Source organism: Lycorma delicatula, chromosome 9 (genome assembly GCF_047948215.1).
Source record: "Lycorma delicatula isolate Av1 chromosome 9, ASM4794821v1, whole genome shotgun sequence".
Classification (NCBI taxonomy): Eukaryota; Metazoa; Arthropoda; class Insecta; order Hemiptera; family Fulgoridae; genus Lycorma; species Lycorma delicatula.
The window spans coordinates 119051506-119078517 of NC_134463.1; the positions used below are offsets into that span (position 1 = coordinate 119051506).

General features: G+C 29.5%; 1 protein-coding gene across 4 annotated transcripts; it reads right to left on the minus strand.

Moving 5' to 3' along the window:
* Window positions 1–851: 851 nt before the first annotated feature.
* On the minus strand, window positions 852–26588 carry LOC142329696 (uncharacterized). Of its 4 annotated transcripts, XR_012757567.1 has the most exons (8): window positions 26004–26588; window positions 24840–24974; window positions 21765–21993; window positions 18248–18854; window positions 14294–14386; window positions 7371–8048; window positions 6301–6468; window positions 3095–3222 (listed from the first exon to the last, which is right to left on the minus strand). XR_012757567.1 is itself a non-coding variant. In XM_075374400.1 (7 exons), the coding sequence occupies exons 1-7, from the start codon at window positions 26124–26126 to the stop codon at window positions 2292–2294; spliced, it is 2793 nt and encodes a 930-aa protein (XP_075230515.1). In that variant the 5' UTR covers window positions 26127–26585; the 3' UTR covers window positions 852–2291. The 4 variants fall into 4 exon arrangements, 3 of the variants coding, with proteins under 3 accessions (XP_075230515.1, XP_075230514.1, XP_075230516.1); XM_075374400.1 differs by lacking the exon at window positions 6301–6468 and having other exon boundaries at window positions 852–3219; window positions 26004–26585; XM_075374399.1 differs by lacking the exon at window positions 6301–6468 and having other exon boundaries at window positions 852–3222; window positions 26004–26582.
* Window positions 26589–27012: the final 424 nt, after the last annotated feature.

The following is a 27012-nucleotide window of genomic DNA, read 5'->3' on the forward strand; positions in this document are numbered from 1 at the left end:
CAGCTTATTAAGTGGGCGTTAAAAAATGGATTACATACAACAATATTCAGGAAATATTTTTGTCAAAGCAGGGAGAAGCTCCACTAGCAGTGGAAAAGCCAGGATTGATACTAACAAAACTGATGCTCTGTGTCTGTGCATTGGATTGGAAAGGAATTGTTCATTACCAAATTTTATCATTACAAGTATGCTAAAGTAAAAACCTGAAATGAGGAGTTAATAAGTTGCATTGTTTCAACATATTACAAACTGCACTGTTGTAAATTAACAGCTAAATAACAAAAATCAGCTGATATTAATACTGGAAGTTAATTTTTATTTATAAAATAATATCAGTTAATAAAGCCGTTCTGTGTTGTTAATTATACGTTTGTTATTGCATGCATTATGAATGTAAAATACAATAGATTGAGGGCGTTTTACCTTGTTTTATTGTTAACATGATTTTTCCATCACTGCAATTTTAAATGCTTATGAATCGATAATGAAGATTGCTTTAAATCTAAATTATGTGTCATATGCCCATTTTCCTATTTAAACAAAATTTAGTTTGATTCAATATAGCGGACAAAGCCCAGCCATAATGCAGATTTTTTTTAAATATATAGAACCCCATTTCTTTGTGCCTCCAAATACCTCTCAGATATGCAGTATAAAGCTGTTTCCACACTTAAATAACACCCAGTGTGTTATACACACTGGGTGTTATATACCCAGTGTGTTATACACACTGGGTGTGTATGTGTATGTGTACATATATATATATATATATATATACATTTATATGATGCATTAATTCATAACCCAGTTGAAGAGAGGAAGATGTTATTTGTAATAAAGAAGAATATAAATATTTTTATTGTAATATGTTTATTTCAACAGTGGAACATAATATTTTCCAATGAAAAAGAGTTGATTCATCTAATACTTAACTTCAAACTAGCACTGGCTAGCTGCTTAAATACATTACAAGTGAACTAGCAGCTAGTTACGTCTCTGGATTTTAATGATGCATCATGAGAAGGAATGACATGTTGAAACTGTGTTAAGTATGTAGTGGTTTGGTTCTAAGTAACTGGTAAAATAAACCAATAACATAAATCAACTATATACACAGACAAATTAATTAACAGATTATTGGGTCGGCAAGAAAGTAATTTCTATTTTGCAGTGTGAAATAAAACTCCAATACTTTATAAAAACAATGAACTTTAATCAATTATATACGTTCCATTTTGTTTGATAACCTTTTGTCATCTTTCTAGCAACTTCATGATTCCAAGCTCGTAGAACTTCTGGTCCTTGTCAGCAAAAAGCTGAACCAAGTGTGATTTCAGGTCATCATAATTAGTGAAAATTTGCCATTCAGAGTTTTTCAAATTTCAAAATAAATGATAATCTGATGGTCTGAGATCAGGGCTATATGGGGGATGAGACATCACTTCCCAAACAAGTTCTAGTAATTTTACGCAAGTTACCAAAAATATGTGAAGCCTTGCACTGTGTTAGTGGAATATGATTTCTCTGTAATTTGCCAATTCTAGCCATTTTTCTTTAATTACTTCCTGCAGTTTCATTAGTTGTTGACATTAAACATGTGAATTGATCACTGGTTCCTTGGAAACAGCTCAAAATACAAAACACCTTTATATTCCAACCAAGTTGACAGCATAATCTTTTTTTGATGCAATTCAGCTTTCTGGCTTGTGCCAATCTTCACACTTAGAAAATGATCATTTTCGATTGATGTTATTGTAGACAATTCATTTTTCATCAACAATGATAGTTTGTTTCAAAAATGGGTTAACTTCATTGCATTTGAGATGCATATTGCAAATACTGATTGTATCTCTTTCAATTCATATGTAACTCAAATATCAAACTTCTTAACAAGTCAAAATTTTTTCGATGTGATTTTCAATTGTTGTATGTGATACATTTTACCTCTCTGCAATTTCTCGCACAATTATATGATGATCCAATTCTTCAAGATATTCTCCAAAACAAACATAAAACTATCTATTTGTGAAAACTGATAATTACCTTCTTGCCAACCGCAATAGATGCAAATTTACCATTTAACATGTTAGGCCTTTTCAAGACTATGGATTCAGAATCATTAGTTATTGAAATACTTTCTCGGATAAGGATTACCTTCATCATCATAAGTCAAAACTAATAAATAGTTGTCATAATCAACTGTAGGTCTGAATTTGTAATATAAATAACATTTTGTAATATAAATATCATAAATTAGGTACGAGCAAACCAAAATTTTGTTAAGCACACACCTATTTTAACAGACCTATTTTATGAGCTGCCTTCATATGAGTTTCTAAAGCTGACTTAAATGTAAAAGACTTTAAACAGTCATTAAACATACACTTCCACTTCCTTTCTGTATGAAAATCCTTCACGTGCTTATCTAATGAAGTCTTTCTATTAAATCTTTTATCGATACAATATTTACATGCAAAACGTTTTTCATTCATGTGTGCTAAAATATGAGTTTCTAATGACATTTTTTTAAGAAATATCTTTGAACAATACGCACAAATAAATTCTTCCTTTTCTTTACTATCGCTTCCTAGTGGACAACAAAGAGTTCTATTACATTTTCCACAAGTAGGACAAACTTTCTTCATATTGATCTTTACTACAGCATGAATGCTATTTATATGGGTTTGCAAAGCTTGATTGTCTTTTAACTTTTTACCGCACTGATCACACATGATTCCTCTTATTTTATCTTTATGATTCTTAGTCGTGTGACGAACCCTTTCATTTCTATCAGAAAATACCTCAAAACAATATAAACACACTCTGTTACATATATGATCTCTAACATGAGATATATACCGTGTTAAACCATCAAATTTAATGTTGTTGCATATGCAACAACTAAAGTATGAATAACTGATATGTTGTTGTATGTGGTTTACATAACGTTTAGTATCCTTAAAAAGTTGACAACATTTGTAACAAATTAATAAGAGATGAGTTTGAATGTGCTTAAAAACCTTTTCTTCTATTAGTCCGACCACTTTTTTGCAAGAAGTGAATGGACATTCGAATCCATGACTCAAATTTTGGCCTAGAACTTCTTTTTTTGATATCTGTAATTTTTCCAATGGTATTTTCTTACTTAATATATCTTGAAAATATTTTATGATGTCTCTATTAGTCCTCAATTTAACTTCATTACAAGAATTATCCTTGCTACTGTAAAAAAAAAAGGATTAATCTTAATCAGAAATAACTCAAAAGTTCACATACTTAATAGTGCAGTTTGGGGATCATTCATAAAGTAATCTGCAATAATTTCAAACAAATATAATAATTAAAAAATAATGTTTTTTTTTATTTATTTATTTTATTTTTATTATTCACTGCTAATTTTGTTGGCAATTCAGAAATAAATTTTTTACCTACCATTGCTTCCAGAATAATTTTTACTATATAAAAATTACTTTTATTTAGAAAAAATAAAATCAGATCACGATGCTCAAGTGTTTCCCAAGAAAATATTTAAAGCAGTACTAGAGTTATTTTAGAAAATCTGAATTATGCAAAATTAAGTCGACTAACTGGCTGCACTGGTATTCTGTACTACATATTTAGATACACTGAGGATTTCATAATAAGCCCATTAATATACTGTTTTTCCACTAGTCATGAAATTCGAGCTTTATCTGATCCCAGAAAATGGTCAAGAACATGTTCCATGTATTTGACTGATTTTTTCCAGTTTTGAATACAAAGTGAACGACTGACAACTGCTTCCTGCAATTTTATGACTCATTCATTTTTCATCACCAACAGACATTCTGATGGCTATTAGAAATGGTCAAGGCTTCTCTAGTTCACTTTTTATGTTTCTCAGAGACTATCTTTGTCAAGGGTAACCATTTTACAAATTACATTACATTCAAAATATTCACAAATCATTTCATCTACAAGACAGTGAAATTTGAAGACATGAGATATGTGATCAATCAGTAGGGACTTATCTACGTTCAAAAATTTCATACTAGTTTTTTTTCAGTTCTTCATTCAGAACAGAAAATCATTTAGAATAATCTCTGTTATTCTTTACTGACCATGATGTACCACTTTCTGTTTATTTCATTCATGATGATTATCACAATTCATGTCTCCCTCACTATTTGTCCACAATCTTCTACGGTGAAAATTTCTTAATAACTTCACTTCTTACTTGGTATTTTATATTTAGCAATTTTTTATTTTTTCACTTGTTTTAACGATTATGAAAATGGTAAAAAAATAGATTGTCTCAGACAGGGCTAATACAGCAAAGAAGTTAGCAGGCAATTAGTATTGTTAAAAAATTAACCTCTATGACAACTACGCACAAACCTTCTATCTTCTTTGAATTCTGAATGATCCTTAGACTCGCAAATGATAAAAAAAGTACGGTAATTTTTTTTGGGAAATATATTAGTTATTATTTCATCATAATAAATGATTATTTAAACAACTGTCATGATGTACCCTTGATTATACAGACCCTTAATGATCATGGGTCTGAACAACACGCAATATTAATAAATGCAATATATATAAAAACTTCTGAAGATTGTATAAACTAATATATCAAAATTACTAACAGTGTATTGACTTATTAAACATTTGTAGATTCCCTATATTTGTGATCTTCACTTTTGTGATTACTTTTATAGGTGTGTAGTTCAACGTTCAAGATACTATTAAATAATAATTCATAGGTGCTGTTATGAAACATAAGCCTACAAATAATTTATCCATTACATAAATAAAACCGTCCACATTTCTTCTTGCTTTATTTTATTTAAGGTTCTTAACTATATAATCGTATTAATTTTTACAGTTTTTGTTTCCCTTGAGGATAATGTGGAATTAGCTAAGACAAAAAACATAATAAACCAGAAATTACATAATTTTATTACTTAGTAGTAAAATTATTAAGGATAGATGAACTCATACAAGCAAGAACAGCTTGTATGCAAAAAAAGATTTGCTAGAATCTTACATTTGTTAGTATCACATCAAACGAAACGAGACATGGATATGAATAATGGTCTAGAATTAGACGACTTGATAAAATTTAAAAAGAAAAAGTCTTAAAGACAAACAGAGAGAAGAGAAATTCATAGTAAAATCTTATAATAAGGCAAACCAGATTGATAAACCATTTACTAAAGCTTTCAGATTTAGATAATTTGGTAACAGAGTATAGGGTATAAGTACTGCAAAGGAAAACAGACTGGAATACACAACCCTATAATTGAAGATAATAGGCATAATAGGTCATGTTTTCTATGTAATCTTTTTTAATTCTAGAGTCATTCTTGATAACATTGAATCAGAATTCACTTCATAACTCGGTTGAAATTACAATTCAACAAAAGCAGTAATATAAAACCTGATAACAAAACAGAAATTACAACATTTATACATACTATGTATTCACTACCTTTATATCAACACTGGAACTGTACATCACAATAAACAAAACTACACAAAAAACAAAACAGATGAAACTTTTCAGTCTAAAGTTCACTTAATTCTTAAATTTCTAAGTTATCATCTTTAATTGAATCAAAAACAAATATCTGGTTGGAGGGTTACGCATAAAGTCTCTACTACTCAACTAATAACCACTGCCATAATTTATATATATTATTTAATTAAAGTATAGGATATAGGAAGTATATCGATGTTAAAGTAGCACAGAAGAGTCAGGACATCAAACCACTAAGCCAACACCAAAAAAGTGCTTTATGATTAAATTACTGATTTCTGAAAACCTTAATTAAAAATAATTTTACAATTTATCATGTATTGTACAATCTCCCTTTAACTTATAGTGTTCATTATAATTCAGTATACCTGGAACCACCTAGTATAGTATTTTATAATCTATAACCGTTTTATATTCACTTTTTGGTTATCTGATACACTGCTATTTAATACAACTTTCTTTCTCATTACTTTAAAAGGTAGACTGGTAGAATGAGCTTCTGATTGTTTACCTGCTCTGTAGATAAGAAACAGTTTATTGATTTGGACACAAAAATAAAATTTATTTAACAAAATGAGTCTGCTGTACAAATAAACATTCCAACCTAGAGATAAAGTTACACAAGAATAAAATATATATAAAGCAGTACTTTAAAAACAAAAAATACCTAGTAATGGCTTCAGAAAATACCACGATTTTAAAGTAAGGTCTGCTTTGAAATAAAAACATAACTGCAAAATGTGGAAAAACTTTATTGCTTAAGCAAAAACTATACTTACTTACTACTTTTCAACACAGCTGCCTAAACTTAAACTCATTTTTCAAAGCTTTTTATTAACTTTTTCATTTCTCTCTTAAAGAAATTCTGTCACCAATGACTTAAACCACACAGTAAAAACACCATTTTTCAATTTGATATCATTGTCAGACCTTTGTGATACAAACCACTGTACAAAATAAAAGAAAAGAAAATTACTGCTGGAAGCTAAGGCTATTGGGCGGAATATTTTCCAATTGCATCACTGTCACACTGATTTTCTATGTGTGGCTAGGCATTATCATGTCAAAAGAAAATCCCATGAGATAGCACCCCACATAGTTTTGCTTTTTACAGCTAAGATTTTGTAACATTTCAAAATATGTATCTCTATTCTCAATAGTTCTGCGATCACTAAATTCAACAAGCAAGACAACCTTTTTGTTCTAAAAATCAGTAGTCTTAAGCTTCTTTACAAACATTCTTATTTAAACTTTTCTTTGATCTAAAAGATGACAAATGCCAACATTGCACTGACTGCTGCTTTATGAATATGTTCAAATAAGAAATCAGGTTTCATCTCTGATAACAATATAATCATATTTCATTTTTGTAATGTTGCAAAAAAGTCATTTTTCTGAGTGTATGTGTCGATTAAACAACTTCAGCACCCATCTGGCAAACAATTTTTTATCGCTCAATTTTTCAATCACAACTTCATAAGTCAAAGATCGTGAAACATCAACTGTAACAGTGAAGTGCTAGTTTTATCAAATTTTATCAACTCTTTCAATTAAATCATCAGTTATCATAGACAGTCACTATGTTCATTATGAATAAATCAAAACTTAAAATAAGGCTAGATAAAAAAAAATCAATCATTGCAAAGAACTATTTGCTGAAATTATAGGTAACATTTTTGGCACTGTGTATAAGCTGTGATTCTTTTTTCTACACCATCACACAAGCTACTCATTTTTTATTAAAAGCAAATCCTTCAAAATATTAATTCCTTACATTAACAGTTTTGACTGAAACAATTATATAATTTAGAGAAAAATAAAAATAAAAAACAATATTATAAACTCATACCTTAAATTTTCCTCAGTAAATGAAGATGAAGCACCATGAGTCATTCCATAAATTTCATAATGTATTTTTAAAAAGAATTCTGAATGAAAAATCATTCCGCAGGATGAACATACATGTTTTTCCTTTCTAATATTCAATATATGTTCCTTAAATGATTGTTCATCATCAAAATACATCAACGAACAGTCATTACAGTTATTTTTACCTTCGCTGTGTTTTTCTTTTACATGAATTAAAAAACTGTTTGGGTTTTTTGTTATATATGGACAGAGACCACAACAATAATCACAATGAACTTGTACATGACTTAAGTATAAATCGATATCAGAATATTTTTCATCACAATCAGAACACTTCAATTTTTTGTTTTTCAATTCAAAATAATGCTTTTTGAGTAAATGTTTTTTAAACTTAGGTTTAAGTCTAAAAACCACTCTACAAAACTGACAGATTAACTTTAGATGATTATACAAATGATCCATTACTACTTTTCGAGAATAGCAATATTTGGTGCATATGAAGCACTTAAATCCAATACGATCACTAGTACCTGGACGTGGCCACTTTATAAAATAAGGCATAATTGAACACTTTCCTTTTAATATATTTTCAGCACAATCAAAATATCTTGAGAATGATTCACTCATTAGATTATTCATATTTAGTTTTTCAACATTACTGTAACACAAGAAGAAATCAATCAAATTAATAAAAACATAATAAGCAATTCAATTGAAAAGATTATTGAACTTTGTTACCTGTCTAACAAACTAGTAATAGCATCTCTCAGCCTTTTAACTGAAATTTCCTAGAATCAAATACTGGTCAAATTATCCAATTTTCATATACCACAAAATTTCCAAACTGTAAATCCACCACCCTCGCAGTTTTTTTCTTATATGGAGAATTAATAATCTAAAAATTGATAATTTGTGCCTACCCAACATTCCATTTCCAAGTTACCTATTATGTAACTTGGGTGAGCAACTGTTATCATGCCGTTTTTGGTCAAAATCAAAAACTGGTTCATTTTCAACACTGTCCAGGCAGACATGTTGTCATAATGAAGCAGTCAGTCCCCCACCCACCATCTTCAAGTAACATTTGGCTATTTCTGAATGTGGCAAACCACTCATAAATTTTTGCCTGGTTTAGAGCTTCCTTTCCATAAGCTTCACAAAGCATTGAAACTATTTATACCACTGTTTTCTTTAAATTGAAAGAGAATTTGATGTTGGTACATTGCTCCTTAAAGTTTGCCATTACAAAATTGCAAAAAGCTTTGGGGGCTTAAGAAAACAATCACTCTGTCTGCTGCAATGGTTTCTTATGAATGCTACCTGGCCAACTGAGCAGGGAGGGTCTCTAGTAAACGTACTAACAGGAGAGAGAGCAGCACTGACATTCAGACAGAAAATAATTCTCTTCTTTTTTTTTGGAGAATAATTCGCTAACCAGAATAACTTTCATCATATCCCAGTGTATTTTTATTTTTTTTGTAATTTTTCAATTATTTTTAGAATTACAACAAATATAAACTCTGATAAATATATGTAAATTTCATTGATAAATATATACAAATTGCAATAAAAGTTGTTTTTTTTATTTATTACACCTACATGTAAGCATTTAATGTAATGAATACATTTAAATGTTAAAAATGGGATACACACTTCCCCATAATTTCCAACATTATGGGAATTATTTTTCATAATTCTCATTACGTTAAACATAACTATTTTCTTCAAATAACTCAAAACTCTCAAAAATAATGTAGATAAGAATAAGTTTTAATACAGAAAAAGATTTAATTTTTATTAAATCTTACAACAGTTTTTTATTATTCTGTTGAGGAAATAACTTTTGTTTGTATTTTATTGCAAAATTAAAATAGGTTTTACTAAATTTCAAATGAGATTTATTAAACCAAATATAAGCCATCTTGATCTACCACCTTCTGTAATCTTCAGGTAAAATTAAAATCCCATACCATGTCACTGTAAAACTTCTGAATTTTCTGGATGAAAAACTATGATAAGTGATTATCTCAGGCCTCTGTGAAGCCAACTTTATACGATTAAGAATTCTGAAGACTTAAAAAAATGGTAATCTGATAGTGAAAACCTGTTTGTTAATCTCTCTCAATCTTCAATGGGTCACAAAATATGTGCAGAGTCTGCTGTTGTCCTGATGGAAGATGATGCCTTTTCTATTGATCAATTCTGGTCACTTATCTCGGTCGCTATCGTAATCTTTCTAACTCTTGATTAAAAGAGGTTAGAATTAATCATTTGACTCTCAGCAATAGGAGCAGCTCATAGTGAACAATTCTTTTCCAGTCCTACCACACACACATCACTTTTCTTGGCATAAATCCTGACTTTGTCACTGCTTCCAGGAGCTTCACCTTGCTTCAATCTTTTCTGTACACTTTTGTATATAATAAATTTCTCATTACTCATAATGAGCCATTACAAAACGTGTTCAATTTTACCAACAGATTATTTAACAACAGTTGAATTTCATTCCATTTCACCAACAATTTGTAGGTGAAAATTCAATTCATGAAATCTTTCATTGTTAAATCATGTGGCACTCAAACATCACTTTTTGGGGTACCCAGCCTTCTTCATGTTTAAAACTGTTTTGTGGTTAATAAATTCTTTGTTACTGATATTATGATTGTTAATGTTCCAATCTTGTTCAATCTTACCCGTGATTCAGTCATAGGCCGACCAGAGGAAGGTGCATCATTGATTTTAAAATCTTCAACTTGAAAACCCATGCATCAGCTTTGTGTTACATGTACTGATGCCACAATATATCCCTAAACAACACCTTTTTTAATATCCCAAGTAACATTCTTCCTTTTTCTTGTAATAAAATTTCAAAATGTATGAAATTTCTTCTTTATTTTCACTCATTTTCAAGATGCAATAACTTTTAAATAAACTAATATAAACAAACCTTCCTAAAAAAAGATTCAACAATTTGTCACCTTTCCAAAGCACGCAAATCTTGACAAATTTCATTAATACTATTACATTCATGTAATCCTAAAGCCATTTATCACACTACAAAGAAACTTTATCCTCATGCCAACATATTTTGTGATAATTACTATTTTATTTCATTATAGTAAATATTTATCAGAAAGAGAGCATTCTATTTGTCAATGACAGTTAGCAATATTTATTTATTTAAAACAAACAAATTTCAAAAATAACAACCATATCATGTTTATTAGAGAGGAAATAAGAAGTGAAGTTGTTTCTTACTGTCTTCTTCATTTAGCTGAATGTACCATTCCTTATCAGCATTCCAAGTCTTTCAAAGACACTTTCAACCCATTCACCCCATGTTCTAGCAGCATAATGGGCAAATTAGGTAAAAATTTACGCTTAGGTAAAAGTTTATAAGCTCATGAATTAGAATAAAAATTTCTAGCATATCCTTTAACTTTAAACATGAATCAGTAAGTTCAACTGGGAACGGTCCTGGTTAAACTCAATTATATTCAAGATTAGACACTTCATAAAAAGAGGAAGACAAAAAAGTTCATTAATAGTTTGCAACTTCAACCAGAAACAGATTAATCTTTTAATTATTTATTAACTGACCTGTTGATCACAATTAGCCATATGTGACAGAAAGATGCTGTAACTAAATGGTTACAGCCAACATGACAAAAAGAATAAAAAATCACTCATAACATGGCATTCCAATCCTATGAATAACAAGCATCCCATCCATGACTTATACAATGAGCAAAATATACTGTTGCATTCTCAAAGTGTGATATTTATAAAAATTACAAATAAACTTTTATGTTTTCTCTCTCTGAAGACTGTATACTCATAGATTATACTCTACTCCAAGTCCAGTCCCCAAAAACCATACAAAAATTCCAATAGTCAAATTTTTACACAAAAACACAATTTATGTAAAAATTAAGATAAAAAGTAAAAACATGATTTCCAATAATGTATTTAAAAAATAAAATTATAACTGAGTTGTGTTTTTGTTTTCTACCACAAACTTCAGCCAAAATACAAGAAAGAAAAATTTATCATCATAATTTGAAAGAAAATAAAATTTTAAAACTATATTTTCTCTTAGTTTTGTAATTTAAATAGTTTTTGAGTAAAATCCAACTACAGGAAAAACATTTTATAAACAATGAGCAAAGTAGGAAACCAAATACAAACCTTTAAAAACTGCTAGAAAGAAAAAATCATTTTAAAAAGGTTGGAAGTAAGATAAAACAGGTTGAAGAACTATAACCCCAGTAGTTTATAAGATATTCGACGAACGTAAAACACAAAATTTGAGGTAAAAAAACAAGTTTTTTTTAGGCCTGTAGTACAATAACTTTGTTGAATAATTAATAAATGTGATAAAACTTTTAGAGAATTTAATTATGAGAAAATTAATGTAAATACAGCCAATAAAAAACAAATAAAAACTTTCAAAAATCAGTTTTTTATTGAATCAAAACAGACAAAAAGTAAACAGAAAACATATTATTCTTTCTACACCTAATAAACATTCTTTTTAAAAACAAAAACTAATTACTGAAGAAAAACTTGAAATACAAAATGTATAAAACAATATTTTAGTTTGTATATTCAGTAATTTATATAGGTAAAATGAAATAATTACATAAAAGACTAAATTAAAATATATGTTACTTCAGAAATATTTTTTTAAAATGTTATTGTATAGTTTGGCAATACTAACAGCAGGTAGCGTCTCAGCCTTTCATCCTGGTCAGGCATGGCATTTTCATACACACTACAAACCATTCATCTCATCCTCTGAAGCAATACCTAATGACGGTACTGGAGATACTAACAGCTGGTTAACAATGAAAATTGTGTACTTCATTTGAATCTGTTGTCATAAATTATCATATAGATAAAGAAAGTGTAGTGTTATATCATAGTGTAAAAATGCTGTTTCTATTTTCTAACAAGAAATATGCCAATATAATTTTTGTTTATGGATTTAGTAATGGAAATTCTGAAACTGCTAGACATGAATATTAGGAAAGATTTCCTGGAAGGCGGATTCCAAATATTTGAAAACCTTTTCTTCACTATATCAGCATTAATAAACAAAAGTGTCATTTCCAACGTGTTCATTTTTTGTTGAACGCTAAGTAAATCATCGTATTAATAATGAACATAGTGTGATTCAGCATAGCCCACGCACTTGTACAAGACTAATTGCATGTTACACTGATTTGTGAGAAAACAAAATGCACTGGTTTGTGGCACATCCTATAGAAAGAAAATCTTCATCCTTTCCACCTGCAGAAGGTTCAAAATTTGCAGCCAACAGACTATCCCCGGCAGTTAAACTTCTGTCATTAGCTTCTAACACTGATAAGGTTAATACTAAAGAAGAGTTACTCATTAAAATGTAAAATGCTATTAATTTTATATGAAACAATACTGAGATGATATGAAAAGCCACCAAAAAATATTTTAAGTTAGGCAAAGTACTATGTTCATTGTGAAGGAGGGGATTTCAAACAAATGCTGTAACTGAGGTTTGATATTCTGATACCGTTTATCATATATTTTCTTTTTTTATTTTGTTATATTAAGAATAATCTTTATTACGTACAGAATAATATGATTTTCTGTCCATTTTTCATCTGTTTTGCTTAAAAAAACCCATTTTTAAAAGTTTTTATTTATTTTTTATTGGCTTTATTTGCATTAATTTTCTCACAGTTAAATTCTGTATAAGTTTTGTTACCAAATCTTCTGCATTAATTAATCACTTAACAAAACTATTGCACTACAAATCTGAAAAAATTGTTTTTTGACACCAAAATTTGTTTTTTGACACAAAAGTTTGTGTTTTACATCTGATATCTTAAAAACTACTGGAGCTATAGTTCTGGGACCTGTTTTATCCTATTTCCCAGCTCAAATTACATAAGAAACCACCAATTTTACTTCTTAATTTGGGTACCAAAAATTATAGTAGGGCTTCTTTTTATTAGAAGAGCTGAAATCCGAGCAAAACATTCACATCAGTAACTTGAAAACAAGGCGTTTCCAGACCTATATTTATATTTTCATTATTTTTACCAGTAAAACAGGTTCTGAAAATTTCTGTTTCTTCATGGGACACCTGTACATTATTCCAGCATCAACTCTGAAAGTAGATTTTTTAAAACTGTTCCCCTCCTAATTGTTGCAATTATTCTTTATATATATATATATATATATATATATATATATATATATATATATATAATTTTTTTACCAAAAAAGCAATTTGTACTGACTGACTGACTGATTCATGAAGGCCCAGCAGAAACTATTAAAGATGAATTGATGAAAATTTGTGAACATGTTTTTCTTACAGGTAAGTGTACACTAAGAAAGGATCTCTTTAAGTTCAGAGTTTAAAGGGTTAAAATGGTTTAACGATGAAATTTAGTATTTTTTCTAATTTCTCAGTAACAAATGAAGATATAAACTTGACTTTTTAAGTGTTAATATGAATCCTTGTGTGCAAGTTAAATACTCTTCAAATAAGTATCTAAAAAACACTTTTGAGTTTTTTGGAAATTTTATCTTTTAAGGGGTGCGACGGTGTAAGGCGTAGTGGGGCTCAGTCAACACACCCACTACCACTTTACTGTATGTGCAGTGCAACTGGCTGCACCTATCTCCAATAAATTGACTAAAAAGCTGACCATAACAGGAAAATCAAGTAACCATACAGCACAGGTGAAGTCACAACGGGTATGCTAATTAATTTATAAAAGAGAAATATTACCTTAAGCAAAAATTTACCAGTTTGAAATTTTTGTGAGCTTTTATTTTGGGGAATAAAATTAGAAACAGACTAAAAGTATCAAAATCTAAACAAAAAAAAAATGAATGTATAAGAAAACTTACCACATATACAGATCAATATTGGAAGTTACATCTTTATTATTATCAACAACCTCTAACTTGTTAATTACATTTAGTGGATTCTCATCATTATCGCTGGAACAATAAAATAAATCATAAAAACAATATAATTGTTTTCATTCTATAATTTTTTTTACGTGTATATAAAATGACATGTTATGAAGATATACTGATAAAAATTTGTGTACAAGTTCTTACGATATAATTGCACACTAAGAAAGGATTTTTTGAGATTCAATTTAAAATAATAATTTATTTTCCAAACTAAGAATACACTTTTTAAGACAAACAATACAATATCATTTACAATATACAATAGATGCAAATTAGGCATAGCGTATGAATTATATAAATACTTCTGTTGACCTAAAACAGCTTGTTCCCTTAGGTTCTAATTGGACTACAACAGGCTCACAAGAGTAACTATAGTTTTCTAATTTAAAACTGATGCAATAATTTATGATAAAATAATATTTTCTGTAATTTAATAATAGTTTGGAAAATTAGGTACTCCTTGAGGACAAGAGTTCTGCTTTAGGAATTACCATCGATTAATGATTAAAACATTGAACTATATTAAAGATACGCCAATGAAGAGAAAAGTAGCTGAATAGATATTTAAGAATTGCTAAAAATTATAGAAATGTTAAAGAGAGGGAAAAACATTCAGTTTGTCATTAAAGTGAGAAGGTGATTCACAAAAGCCATAAGCTTTAATGCTTCCCTAGGACTTGTAAATTTTAGTCATAATTGAATCAAAAAAGAACTCAACATTTTCATACTGAATGAGCCAGCGCTCAAGAGAAATTCTGAACAAATTTAAACCTAGACTACCTATCACACAATTTTGCAAAAAATTATAAACCTTTGGTACCACGTAAGTGGAAAATCTACGAAAACACTCCTTCAGGGGTCTAGGAAGTACAAAATTACCCTTGTGTCGCTTATCTCAGTCAATTAGTCTATATTTAAGAGACTTATCTCCACTCCTAAGAAAGAAAAGTTTACTACCTTATATAAGTGTAAATACCTCAAGGGGAGCAAGTTCAAGTAACAAAAAAAACCAGAATGAATGCGTCCTAGCAAGTATTCTACATATTATACATACATGTTTCTAGCCTACCACTATAGGTAGAATTTTATTAAAATATGCACCACCCCAACACTAAATTCCATATCTTAAACGAGATTCAACCAAAGCCAAGTAAAGCATTTTTTAGAACACCGATCGGGCAGAAATCCCGAAGATAATAAAACTTTCTCACGTAACATATTTCATTCTTTAGACTAGGAATATGTTTTTCCCATGAAAGATTGCAATCAATAGTTTCTCCTAGATATTTCACATACTATCGACTTGATCAATACTACTGCAACTACACGCCGCTATTCTAGAGCAAGTGAGATTATGATATCTAACATACGAGTTGCTAGTTTTCTCACCCTTTAACTGGAAGATAATGTATTTGGATTTAGATAAATTTAACGTACCTGAATCCAAATACATAATCTTAGAGAGTTAAATGGAAGTAAAAACTGCGTTAAAATGGAGTAACTGAAGTTTACTGATTTTTTTATTTCTTTGTAATAAATGAAGATATCAACTTATTTTTGGAGAATATAATCTAGACGTGAATATCTAAAAACAAATTTCTACATTTATCGAAATTCATTCATGAAAGGGGTGAAAAAAGTTAAAAACATTCCGAACAATGATTGCAATTTTTCCCATTTGACTATAATAAATGATATATTCACTTTATGTGAGCTTGCAAATTCTCTTCAAATAAATAAATAGAAACCAATTTTGGGGTTTTTGAATTTCAATTTTTTAAGGAGTTCAACCGTGTATGGGGCAGCATCTCAACCAACACAACCACTGCCACTGTTACTGTAAGCGCAGTACAACTGGCTACACCTGCATCCAGTTATTTGACTAAAAAACATAAAATAAAATAAATAATAAGAAACGAAGTACAGTCACCTCCTAGTGGTATTTATCAGATAACACTAAGAACTGGGATAAATATATTTTTGCCCATACAAAGGACAGGTAAGCAACCAGCTATATCAAGTATTTTTAAGATGGAGGCTAACTATTTTGAAACCCACATATTCTTCAGATCAAGCAAAGGTCCTGTATTGACAAAATTTTTGCTCTGGAGAAATTACAATACACCAACAGTTTTTATTAATGGAACAGGCTTTAATATTTATTTATCATTATTATTCTCACATACAGGAGTTTAATGAACACAACACGTTCAGGGAACAAAGCTCCTAGCCAAACATCCCCTAACTGCGATGAGAAATGCAAGTAACCATGAACATCCGACAGTATGTATATATATATATATAAAGAATATGCGAATACATATATAAATTTTATTTTTTAACCCATTATTAGCCCTAAAAGTAGATGTTTTGAAAACTCTTTCCCACCGAATTGGTGCAATTATTCTTTTATATTAATTTACAAGAGGTTATTTCTAAAGTAAAGACCGTTTCATTGTAAAAATTTATTTCAAATATTTTTTATTCCCCTTAAACTACTTTTCTATGTAATCACCACATGAATTATGACATTTATCTTAGTGATACATCAGCTTCAATATTCTCTTGTCATATTCTTCTGCCGCCAGTCCATTTAACCAGATTAACCATTTTTAAGTTCATTGTCACCTGCGAATTGCTTACCACTCAAAATTTCTTTCAATTTACCAAACAAATGATAATCAAAAGGAGCTAAGTCTGGACTATATCGTGGGCGATCATAAATTTCCCATTCAAATGTTATCTGTAAATTACGTGTCAGACCCGCAACATGTGGAGATGCAGTATCATGCACCAAGACGACACCATTGTTAGCTGCCAATGTCGCTGATTGTGAATGGCATGCCGTAACTTACGTAGTTTCACAATAGGCTTCTGCATTTATGGTCATTCACATGGCATAAAATCAATCTTCAGTGTGCCAAACCAATCCCAAAAGACTATGGCCATCAGTCTGCATCCAAATGGCTTCACCTTTGTTGGTCTGGTTGGTGACTGAGAATGACGCCATTCAGACTGTTGTTTTCTCTCTGGCGTGTAGTACGAAATCCATGTTTCATTGCCAGTAATAGTTGAATTAAGGAACTCATCACCTTTCTCTATGTAGCACATCAAAAATTCCAATGTAGATCCCCTTCTGATTTTTTGCGACGTTCCGTTAAGATGTGCGGCACCCATCCTGCACAAACCTTTCTGAAGCCTAAATGGTCATGAACAATGTGACAGCTCTTGAAATATCAGGAAAAAGAAGGGCCAGGTTGGAAATCGTTGAGTGACAATCTTTTCTGATTTTATCAACATGTTTCAACAAGTCCTCAATGATTGCCTCCCTGAACATTCTTCATTATGCACATTAATTCTGTTATTTCTAAACCTTTCACACCATTTTCAGACGTTTCTGTCATTCATTACACTATCACCATACAAGCAACCAACTGCCTATGAATTTCAACCAGCTTAACGTTTTGATGGTTTAAAAAATGTATGGACTCCACATATTTTACATTCTGTTGCAACACCGATTTTCCTATTCCTTTTATAATGCAATAACTCACACGTAATCAAAGATATAACGCAACAACTTACAAACAACAATGCAGTGTGTACATTACTAGTGTGGCCATGAACGACACAGATTTGGCGAATCTGTGTTGTGCATTACAAATTTCTTTCCTTAAGGTTGGCGACCTCAAGGAAAGAAATTTCTCAGCGGTCTTTACTTTAGATTCCCACATATAGATAAAAAAAAATTAACTTATGCAGAAATTTTACCAGTTTTGAATTTTAGTGATAATTTGTTCAAAATTTTATTTTAGGAAAGAGAATTAAGAAAAAAGAAAAACTATCAAATATAAAAAAATTGTATATGTAAATAAAACTTACTTCATATACACATCAATCTTGGAAGTTACAGCTGCATTATCAACATAAACAGCCTCTAATTTGTTAACTACATTTAGCGGACTATCATCATTATTACTGGAACAACTATTCTCATCAGAATTTTCTGGATCATCTTCAAACTCTTCTTGTACACAAGAAACTTCATCATCACTATCGGCCTTTTCATTTACATCTGGACTACGATTACATTCCTGATTATCAAATCTTTCACACACAGTACTACTATAATCTAATCTGTTATCATGAAGTACAGTGCTGCCTAAAAACTTCTCCTTCTCATTAAATAAATTTTCTGATATTTTTAAAACACTAGTACCTCTATCAGGACTGCATTCATCGATAACCGAATTTGATCGACTTGGTACATCACCAGTGACAACTTTTTCTAATACAGCATTAATTTTAACAACACTAAAATTATTATGTTCATCACTTTCAGTAGCACAATGAGTTTTATTACTTAAATCATCATCTATAACAATCACATTATCATCAATCAGACAGTTTTCCAAATTTGTTTCCGCATCTTTGGCATCCAAAGTTCCATTGTTAAATTCATCACAATTTGATATGAAAGAGACTTTACCTAAAAGGAAATTTTAATTAAATGTACTCCAGTAAAGTCACAGTTATATAACTCTAAAGATCGTAACGTAAATATACAATTTAAATAAAGAATTTTTTCTCACAAAATAACAAGGCTATTCCAAAATCGAATACCTGAATATAATACAATAAATCAGAATACTTGTTTCAGTAGCCACATAGCACTACTAGAAATACAATGGTCACAATTGAACTATAATCTACATTCCCATCTCCTATTTTTTCTATTCAATGCCAGTAAACCAATATCGATGAAACAAGTGTGTAATCATGACAGATAAATCTATTCAAAAAGTTCATGATGAACGTTCTCAGAATTTAGAACTTTTTAAATGAATTTAAAAAAATTTACTCGTAACTGACAAACTTTTTACTCAAATTAATCGAGGTCAAACTTAACACAGCATAAGATTTTCATGGAAATTATTTTACAAGCCAGTAAACAGCCTTACTCCACAGACTGCACAAAGTTCCTTTGTGCCTTACTTCAAGCTGTTCGGTTGGGATGTTTATTACCAACATCTACACAGTCCAATCTTGAACTGAATGGCCAAAATTTCTTCACAAAGTATGAAAGTTACGCTATACTGGCTAACCAGTATTTTAAAAACAATTTCAGCAGTTTAATGAAGGTCTCCAAAAGTTGATACAGCGGCACAATAAGTGCATGAATGTGGATGGCTTCTCCATGAAGAAATATAGATTTTAGTTTATGTAACAAAATATTATTTTACTTTTTTACAAACCAAATAGAAGTTAATTTTAGAATTGCCCTCTTTTTTAGTCTAGTATTCTGTTTAGGAAATACATTGACCTAAGTTTGAAGTTCTATACTGAATACATCTGGAAAAATGTAATAAAAATATTTTAATCAGATATATAATTTTAGCTAGTTTTTTCGCATTTTTCAAAAAATATGATTTCTCTATCAATTTTCAGATGTATAGTAAGAATGAGAATGGAAAAAGTAGATAATTTTTCATCTTTTTAGCATGTCTCATATAATTATTGAATGCAATATGAAAGTTCATCATTTTCTTCAAAATTTGAAACAAAAGAATGTCCTTTGAAACACACATATTTTGTTATACTTTTTGTAATTTAGGTTAAAAATATCTGAACAATGAATCGGAATGGGAAAGTTCTACATTATTGCTTGATAGCAATAATACTGACCCTTAGAGCTTGAGTAACCCATGAACTAATGTAGAATGCAGGTAATTTTATAAAATTCAATTTCACAACAAAATTATTAAAGGATTATATTATAAACTACTATTACCACAATAAAGGTAGTCCTGGATTTTCAGAAAAATACATATCTAGGTCAAGTAAATTTTAAGAAACTGTGCATTTAGAAAAAAGAGAACTGACCAAAATGTAACAGGAAAGCATTACAATTTTAAACAGAACAAACATTCTTCCCCTGAATTTTGGTTTGAAATAAATTTTGGTCAATTTTCTGAAACGAATTTATTTTTTATTGACTATATTTCAATCAATTTTCTCAGAATTAAAGTTTCTACAAATTTTACTAGAATTATTTATTTCTTTAGTGGCAATTTAACAAAGTTAATTTAGGGTGTTGAGGCAGCACTGCTGCTCTGTAATGTGATATTAGACATCAGTAGTTTTATAGTTAATGCACAACACATATCCATACAATACGGCCGAGCCACCAATCTTATATATTTAATCTTACTTTTATAGTATCATTAAGTGTATCAAATAATAAATATTAATTCAAATCAACCAACACTTTATTTACAGTTCACTTAATACAACCAACATAGGGGGGATACCTAAAACATTTTTTTCAAATCCCATTTTCTGGATTTTGAACTATTTTCTATCAGAAACTCAGTACACACAGTTCTAGTACCTGATATATTCAATTTTTCAGGTAAAATACATATAAAGCTGATAAATTTTCCCCTTCATTTGGTCCAAAGAATTTTAATATAGGCCTCGTTTTAAACTTTCAACTTTAATCTGGGAGGGGAAAATATTTCAACAGCTGTACCACAAAACAAAGCATTTCTGAATATATGTATAAACAAAACATTTTGCTAACATTCCAAATCAGCACCCAAATATGGTTATAGTGCAATTCAGAATTTCGCTACATAATAATCATTTAGTTATACTGAATAGTCATTACTTACAGAACCATAAACTGCAAATATTTCTAAATTGCATTTTTTCATTAGTTTATGGGTAAATTTTTATTCATCATACACAAGAAATGAATTATTTTATCTGAGATGTAAATGTATCTAGCTTCACCCAAAAAATTTTTATATTAATCAAGATCATTACGAAGAAGTTTTATATGTATATAAATGCCATTTAAGATTTATAAAATGACAAAAAAAAATGCAGATTCAAAGTTTCAATTCCAAATATACATATAAACATTTTATAAATTCTTCTGACAAAAGAAAAAATTGGCAACATGTTTTACAAATTTCAATTTCACTAAACTATACTCATTTTGACCATCTGGCCATCATTAATTCCAATTAATCTTGATTATTAATCACTATACGTCAATTAAGGTTTGTAGGAGCCCTGGGAGTCTCTTGGGATTCCAAGGTTTCTGGAGAATCATGAGTAATTTCACAGAGCAAAAAAATTATGATTGTATGAGGGCCAACAAATCATAACACCAAGAAAATACAGTTTTCTAATGAATAGATGAATGTAATCGATTTTTCTTCGATTTTTATTATATAATTAAAATAAAGCAAATAAAATATTTAGCAAGCACTGTCTGACATATAGGTATTGAAAACAATTTATCTTGTGTCAAAATCCATCCAGTAATCAAGTAATGCTGAAGGAGAAAAACACAACAGAAAATAAAATATAACATATTTAAAAATATTACCATCATTTTTCTGTAATTCAGAATTATTTGAAATTATATTTTCAACACTAACTTCAGTTATTTTACAGTCCTCATAATATTCATGAGGTGATATTTTTACAACACTTATATCAAAAGGATCTCTCACATTTATATCAGCTTTATCATCATCATCTACAACTGAAACCGAATCATTTTTATGATCAGTATTTTGCAGAAAACAATCTGCACCAATTGAACCACTTGGCACCTAAAAAAAATAGTAAAACCCAATATGAAGTATTAAAAATTAACATAAGACAAATCAGTAGAAGAATAAAAAGCAGATTAGAAATAGAGTAATTTAATTTTTTTATTAACAACAATTACATAACTTGAAATACATATATATATATATATATATATATATATATATATATATATATATATATATATTCAAGTTATGTATATGTGCATATTATGCACATATACGTAACTTGTATAATGTATACAAGCTTAATAATACAATATATAATATTGTATTGAATAATGCATATTATGTATATGTATATGTGTGCCCCTATATATATACAGGCACACACATTTATATTATTTTAAAAACAATTATTTAACTCCACAATATACACACAGTTAAAATAAAAGTTAAAAAACTCACCTATCTCAGCACTTTCAGAATTTTTACTCAATCATCAGCATTTATAAATTGGACATTATTATAAATTAAAATATGAGGTGTGGTTCAAAAGTAAGAGCCAATGAGTTTTAAATAGCGATTGGCAACACTGATTAGTTCCTGCATGCGCAGTAGCTTTAAGTGGTATGTTGGGTATGTAACTGCCACATAGTCATCAGTTCATTATTATTTGTCTTTGCGAGACAGTATGCTAAAATGAGTGCAATAATAACAAATTCCACAAGTTGTGAAGTTCGATCAGCGATTAGATTTCTGAATGCAGAAGACATAATTATACTGAAATTCACTGTTAATTGTGTGATATAGGCCTACTGCAGTGAGTGAAGGAAAAGTGAGGCAATGTTGTTTACGTTTAAGAAAGGCTATTCAAATTTTCACATCGAACAGCAATATGGAAGGCCTAGAGTTCAGACTGACAATCTTGTTAAATGTATGAATGCAATGCAAGTGAAAATTGTCACTTTACGATTAGTAACCTTTCTCTAGAATTTCCAGAACATCAAAGACAACCTTTTTGAGAATCGTGACTGACACTCTAAGCTATCATAAACTGTGTACACGATGGATGCCAAAAATGTTGGCAAGTACTCGCAAAGATCACAGAATGATATATGCACATGCTTTTCTTGATCGTTTTAAACATAAGGGAGAGAAATCTTTTTCCATATTAAGTGCATATAAGTGCATCACTCTTGTTCACATAAACAAAAAAATTCAAACAAACCCGGTCTTGAAGGAAAATCATGGCAACTGTATTCTGGGACCAAAAGAGTATGGCTCTTGACTGATTTCATGGAACCTGGAACATTCAATGCATCACAAGTTTATTGTGAGCACTTTCTAAATTACGTTGTGCCATTCAAAACAGACAAGTGCAATGCTGAGGTCAGGAATTGTTCTACACAATAACACACATTGACACAACACTAAAGCACAATAGAAACAATTCAAAAATTCAGATGCAAGATGTTGATTATCCCTTTACTGTCCTAATCTCACGCCCAGTGACCATCTCTTCCTACACCTCAAAAACTCGGCTGAAAATCTCAGTATAAGTTTCTAGAATCCTAGGTGGCAGAATTTTATACAGTGAATTTAAAGCTTGTTTCACAATATCAAAAGTATTTGTAATGAAATGGTAACTATGTAGAAAAAATTAAGTAAAATTTAAGTACTTGAAACCACTGATAAATTTTTCATTATTTCGATTGTTCTCATTTTATTAAAGATCAGCCTTTACTTTGAACCGCATCTCATATACAGTTAAAAATATTTAGTTGGAATTTTTAAAAACTTCATTAAGTATGTACTAGTGTCATATTTAAAACTTCTAATATCCACTGTCATAAGATAATGAATAGTATTTATCAAATTATAAATTGTTACATCGGGTCTACCAATTTAAACACGTCACTGGATAGTAGATACTGATCCAAGAAAGTAGATACTGATCCTAAGTAGTAGATACAAAACATATAAATGGATATAAGAAATGGATATTATAAAACATATAAGTGGATATATGAAGTTTTATAATGATACTAGTACATACATGCTTAAGTTTTTCAAAAATTTAAATATATATTTTAATTTAATTTATGTGTAATTTATAAAATTTGGTGTGCTGATGAAGTAAAAACTATTATTGGAGCAAAAAAAGAGGTGCAATTGATAGTGAGTTCTTAGAACCTTATTTGGTGCATTTTAATAATTATTTTTTAAATAATTTATTTGATACAGTAGCATATAATGATGAAAAAATATATATTATATAAAGAAATTATATGAATTTATTTATTTTATATAAAGAAATATCTAGAATTTTTTTTAATTAGACCCCAGACCTAAAATGCAGAAAAGTTTTTTGAAGATTTGCTTTTTCTCATTTATCAATGCCTTGATTGCCATCAATGCCTCTATCAATGAGGATGTTAGATGATTTAGAGAAAACTTTACTGAATCAAATTTATTAAGCTTAACCTATATATGAATATTTTTGAAACATCTTTCTTAAGACTTATTCCCCATCTCTAAAACCTACATATATTTTTTTGGCTCTAACTTTTTATTTTTTTATTATAAAAAAAAAACTTTGCTGCAAAATCATGCTATGCTTTGGCAGCTTTTGTTTACACATAAGAAAGTAATCCTAAACACAAATTAATCCCAAATGTTCAAAGATTGCTAATAATTACAACTGTAAAATTTCCATAGAATATTTATAGTACTTTTTGGTAGTGAATACCAAAAAATACTAGATTGGTACCTTCCAATGGAACTGCAAAGACTAACAAAAAGTAAAGAAATTTTAAGAACTTATGAAAAAATTCTATAACATGATTTTCAGAGAAAACATAAATATAACAAACACATGAAAATGACCTTACAACAAATTCACTTACATTTAATTTCCAAGACTGGTCTCTTCTGAAGAACACCTGAGCATTTTTGCAGTCTGTGAAGAATCTTTCAACAAAATCCAACTTTCCAACACAAACTATACACACATATTTTGGTAATGGATCATGTTCAGTAACCTGTAGTTAAATAACTTAATATTAAATTCATGACAGTAGTTCATTTGGCTAAAATATTTTTATACAGCTTAAAATTAACTTAAGAGAACAACCAACTGGGTGAACTAATTTTATGATTTCCCAATGAAAAGAATTTCAGAAGTTATAACTTCTGTAATTCATCTAATTTGTTCTATGTTCACTTATAAATGAACGTTGTTCCAATCTGAACTCATTTACGGTTTGTATAAGGATCAATAAAACAATCCAGTACTATTCTTCGGTTTGTTACCAAATTACATTACTTTTACCAAATCTTTAAAATCATTCAAAACAAAACTGTTTTGGAAATCAAACACTAATTATATTAAAGTTGTTTTTAGAAAATAAATAAATAATTATAATATTTATAATAAATTATTTTAAGTTTAAAGAATAATAATAGATGAATTTAAAAAAAAAGTATAAAAAACAATATATTATTGTAAAATGGAAAAATAGTTTATCTTTCCATCCTGTGATGGAGTGGTCACCCAGAGGTCTTTGCCTTACCTTGAAGATTTTATGTTTAAATTGTAGGCAAGCTTGACATCTTTCATCATTAAATTTCCCCTATCATTAAAACTATCACCACAAATAAAATATAGCAACTTTATAACTAAAGACAGATCATAGTTATTTCAGGGAATAAAAAAATTTTGCCATGACAGACAACATGGATCAACAGGTTATTTCTTAACTCCAAATTTGGATTTCTTAATTTACCAGTTACTAATAAACAACAAAAAATGTAATATTTACTCTAAAATATGATCTTCCAAAACATAAAATGAAAATTATTTGTAAAAGTATATTTAGACACTGATCTGAAATCCATTTAAACTCTGCCACTGCTCGTTTTTTAAAACAGGAAAAAATTGTTCTTCTACTAAATTAAGTGCTAGAAATTATAATTAAATGTTAAAACATGGCCACAGATTTATCCATTTCGCAAAAAGATTTAGTGAAATCAGGAAACATTTCAATTATGTACATAATGAATATACTTACAACAATACCCGAATGTTTGAGTATTTTTAAATGCAACATTAGTTTATGTCCTCGTTCTTCAAAAATGTGAACATTGGAAGAACTTAATTTAGTGCATAACCTGCAATAATCACTTCGCCGCATTATGACACTTTGATATTACCCTTGAAAGAAACAGCAAACAACAAATTAAAGCACAGCAACACTAATAGCTTCCTGACAGCTAAACCCCCGCATTTAAAGCTTAACAGTTGACTATGTCAATTAAATTTCAATGAATCATTTACTGGTTTCTTAAGTTTTTAATTTTACACGATAATTATTTCTAATTGGAATGAAATTACATCTGAGCTCTAAGCTTGTTTTTTCAACAAGAAAAACTGTAATATTAGTGGTACTCATTACCATTAAACTTTCATTACAGTAGAAACAAGGTTATGACAGTACTGCCACGAGTATAGTACCATAACGCTTAATCGCAAAAACATATTAAATTTTTCAAGTCATAACTGTACTATCCGTTAGGAAACGTTATTGATTTTTTTTTAAGTCATAACTGTACTATCCGTTAGGAAAAGTTATCAATTTTACTACTATCCATTAGCAAACATTTATAGACGAGCGAGTGTTCAAGATCCCAAGGTTTTGGCTAATTTTATTCAAGAGATCGAGAATGAAATATAACTCTTGCATGCATACGCAGTAATACTTTGATTTCTAAATCAAATGGAAATAATGAAATTTTCTCACAGTTTCCAATACGTTTTTGTACTAATTTGCAAGGCATTTCTCCCGCCACCATCCCATTCTGTCGCCCTAGAGCATAAGACCGTATGTTTGTACCACAAACGGAACGGCTTCGAATCAGTTTAGCAACAGTGTCCTAACTAGCTCAACTAACTAAGCATGGTGCTACACACCATTTGCTTCGTATCCCACCGCTCAATTGTCATATATTCTAAAATGGGTAGGCACACCCCGTCAACTACTAAAATATATATGACATTCAATAAATGAAATTTATCTCGTC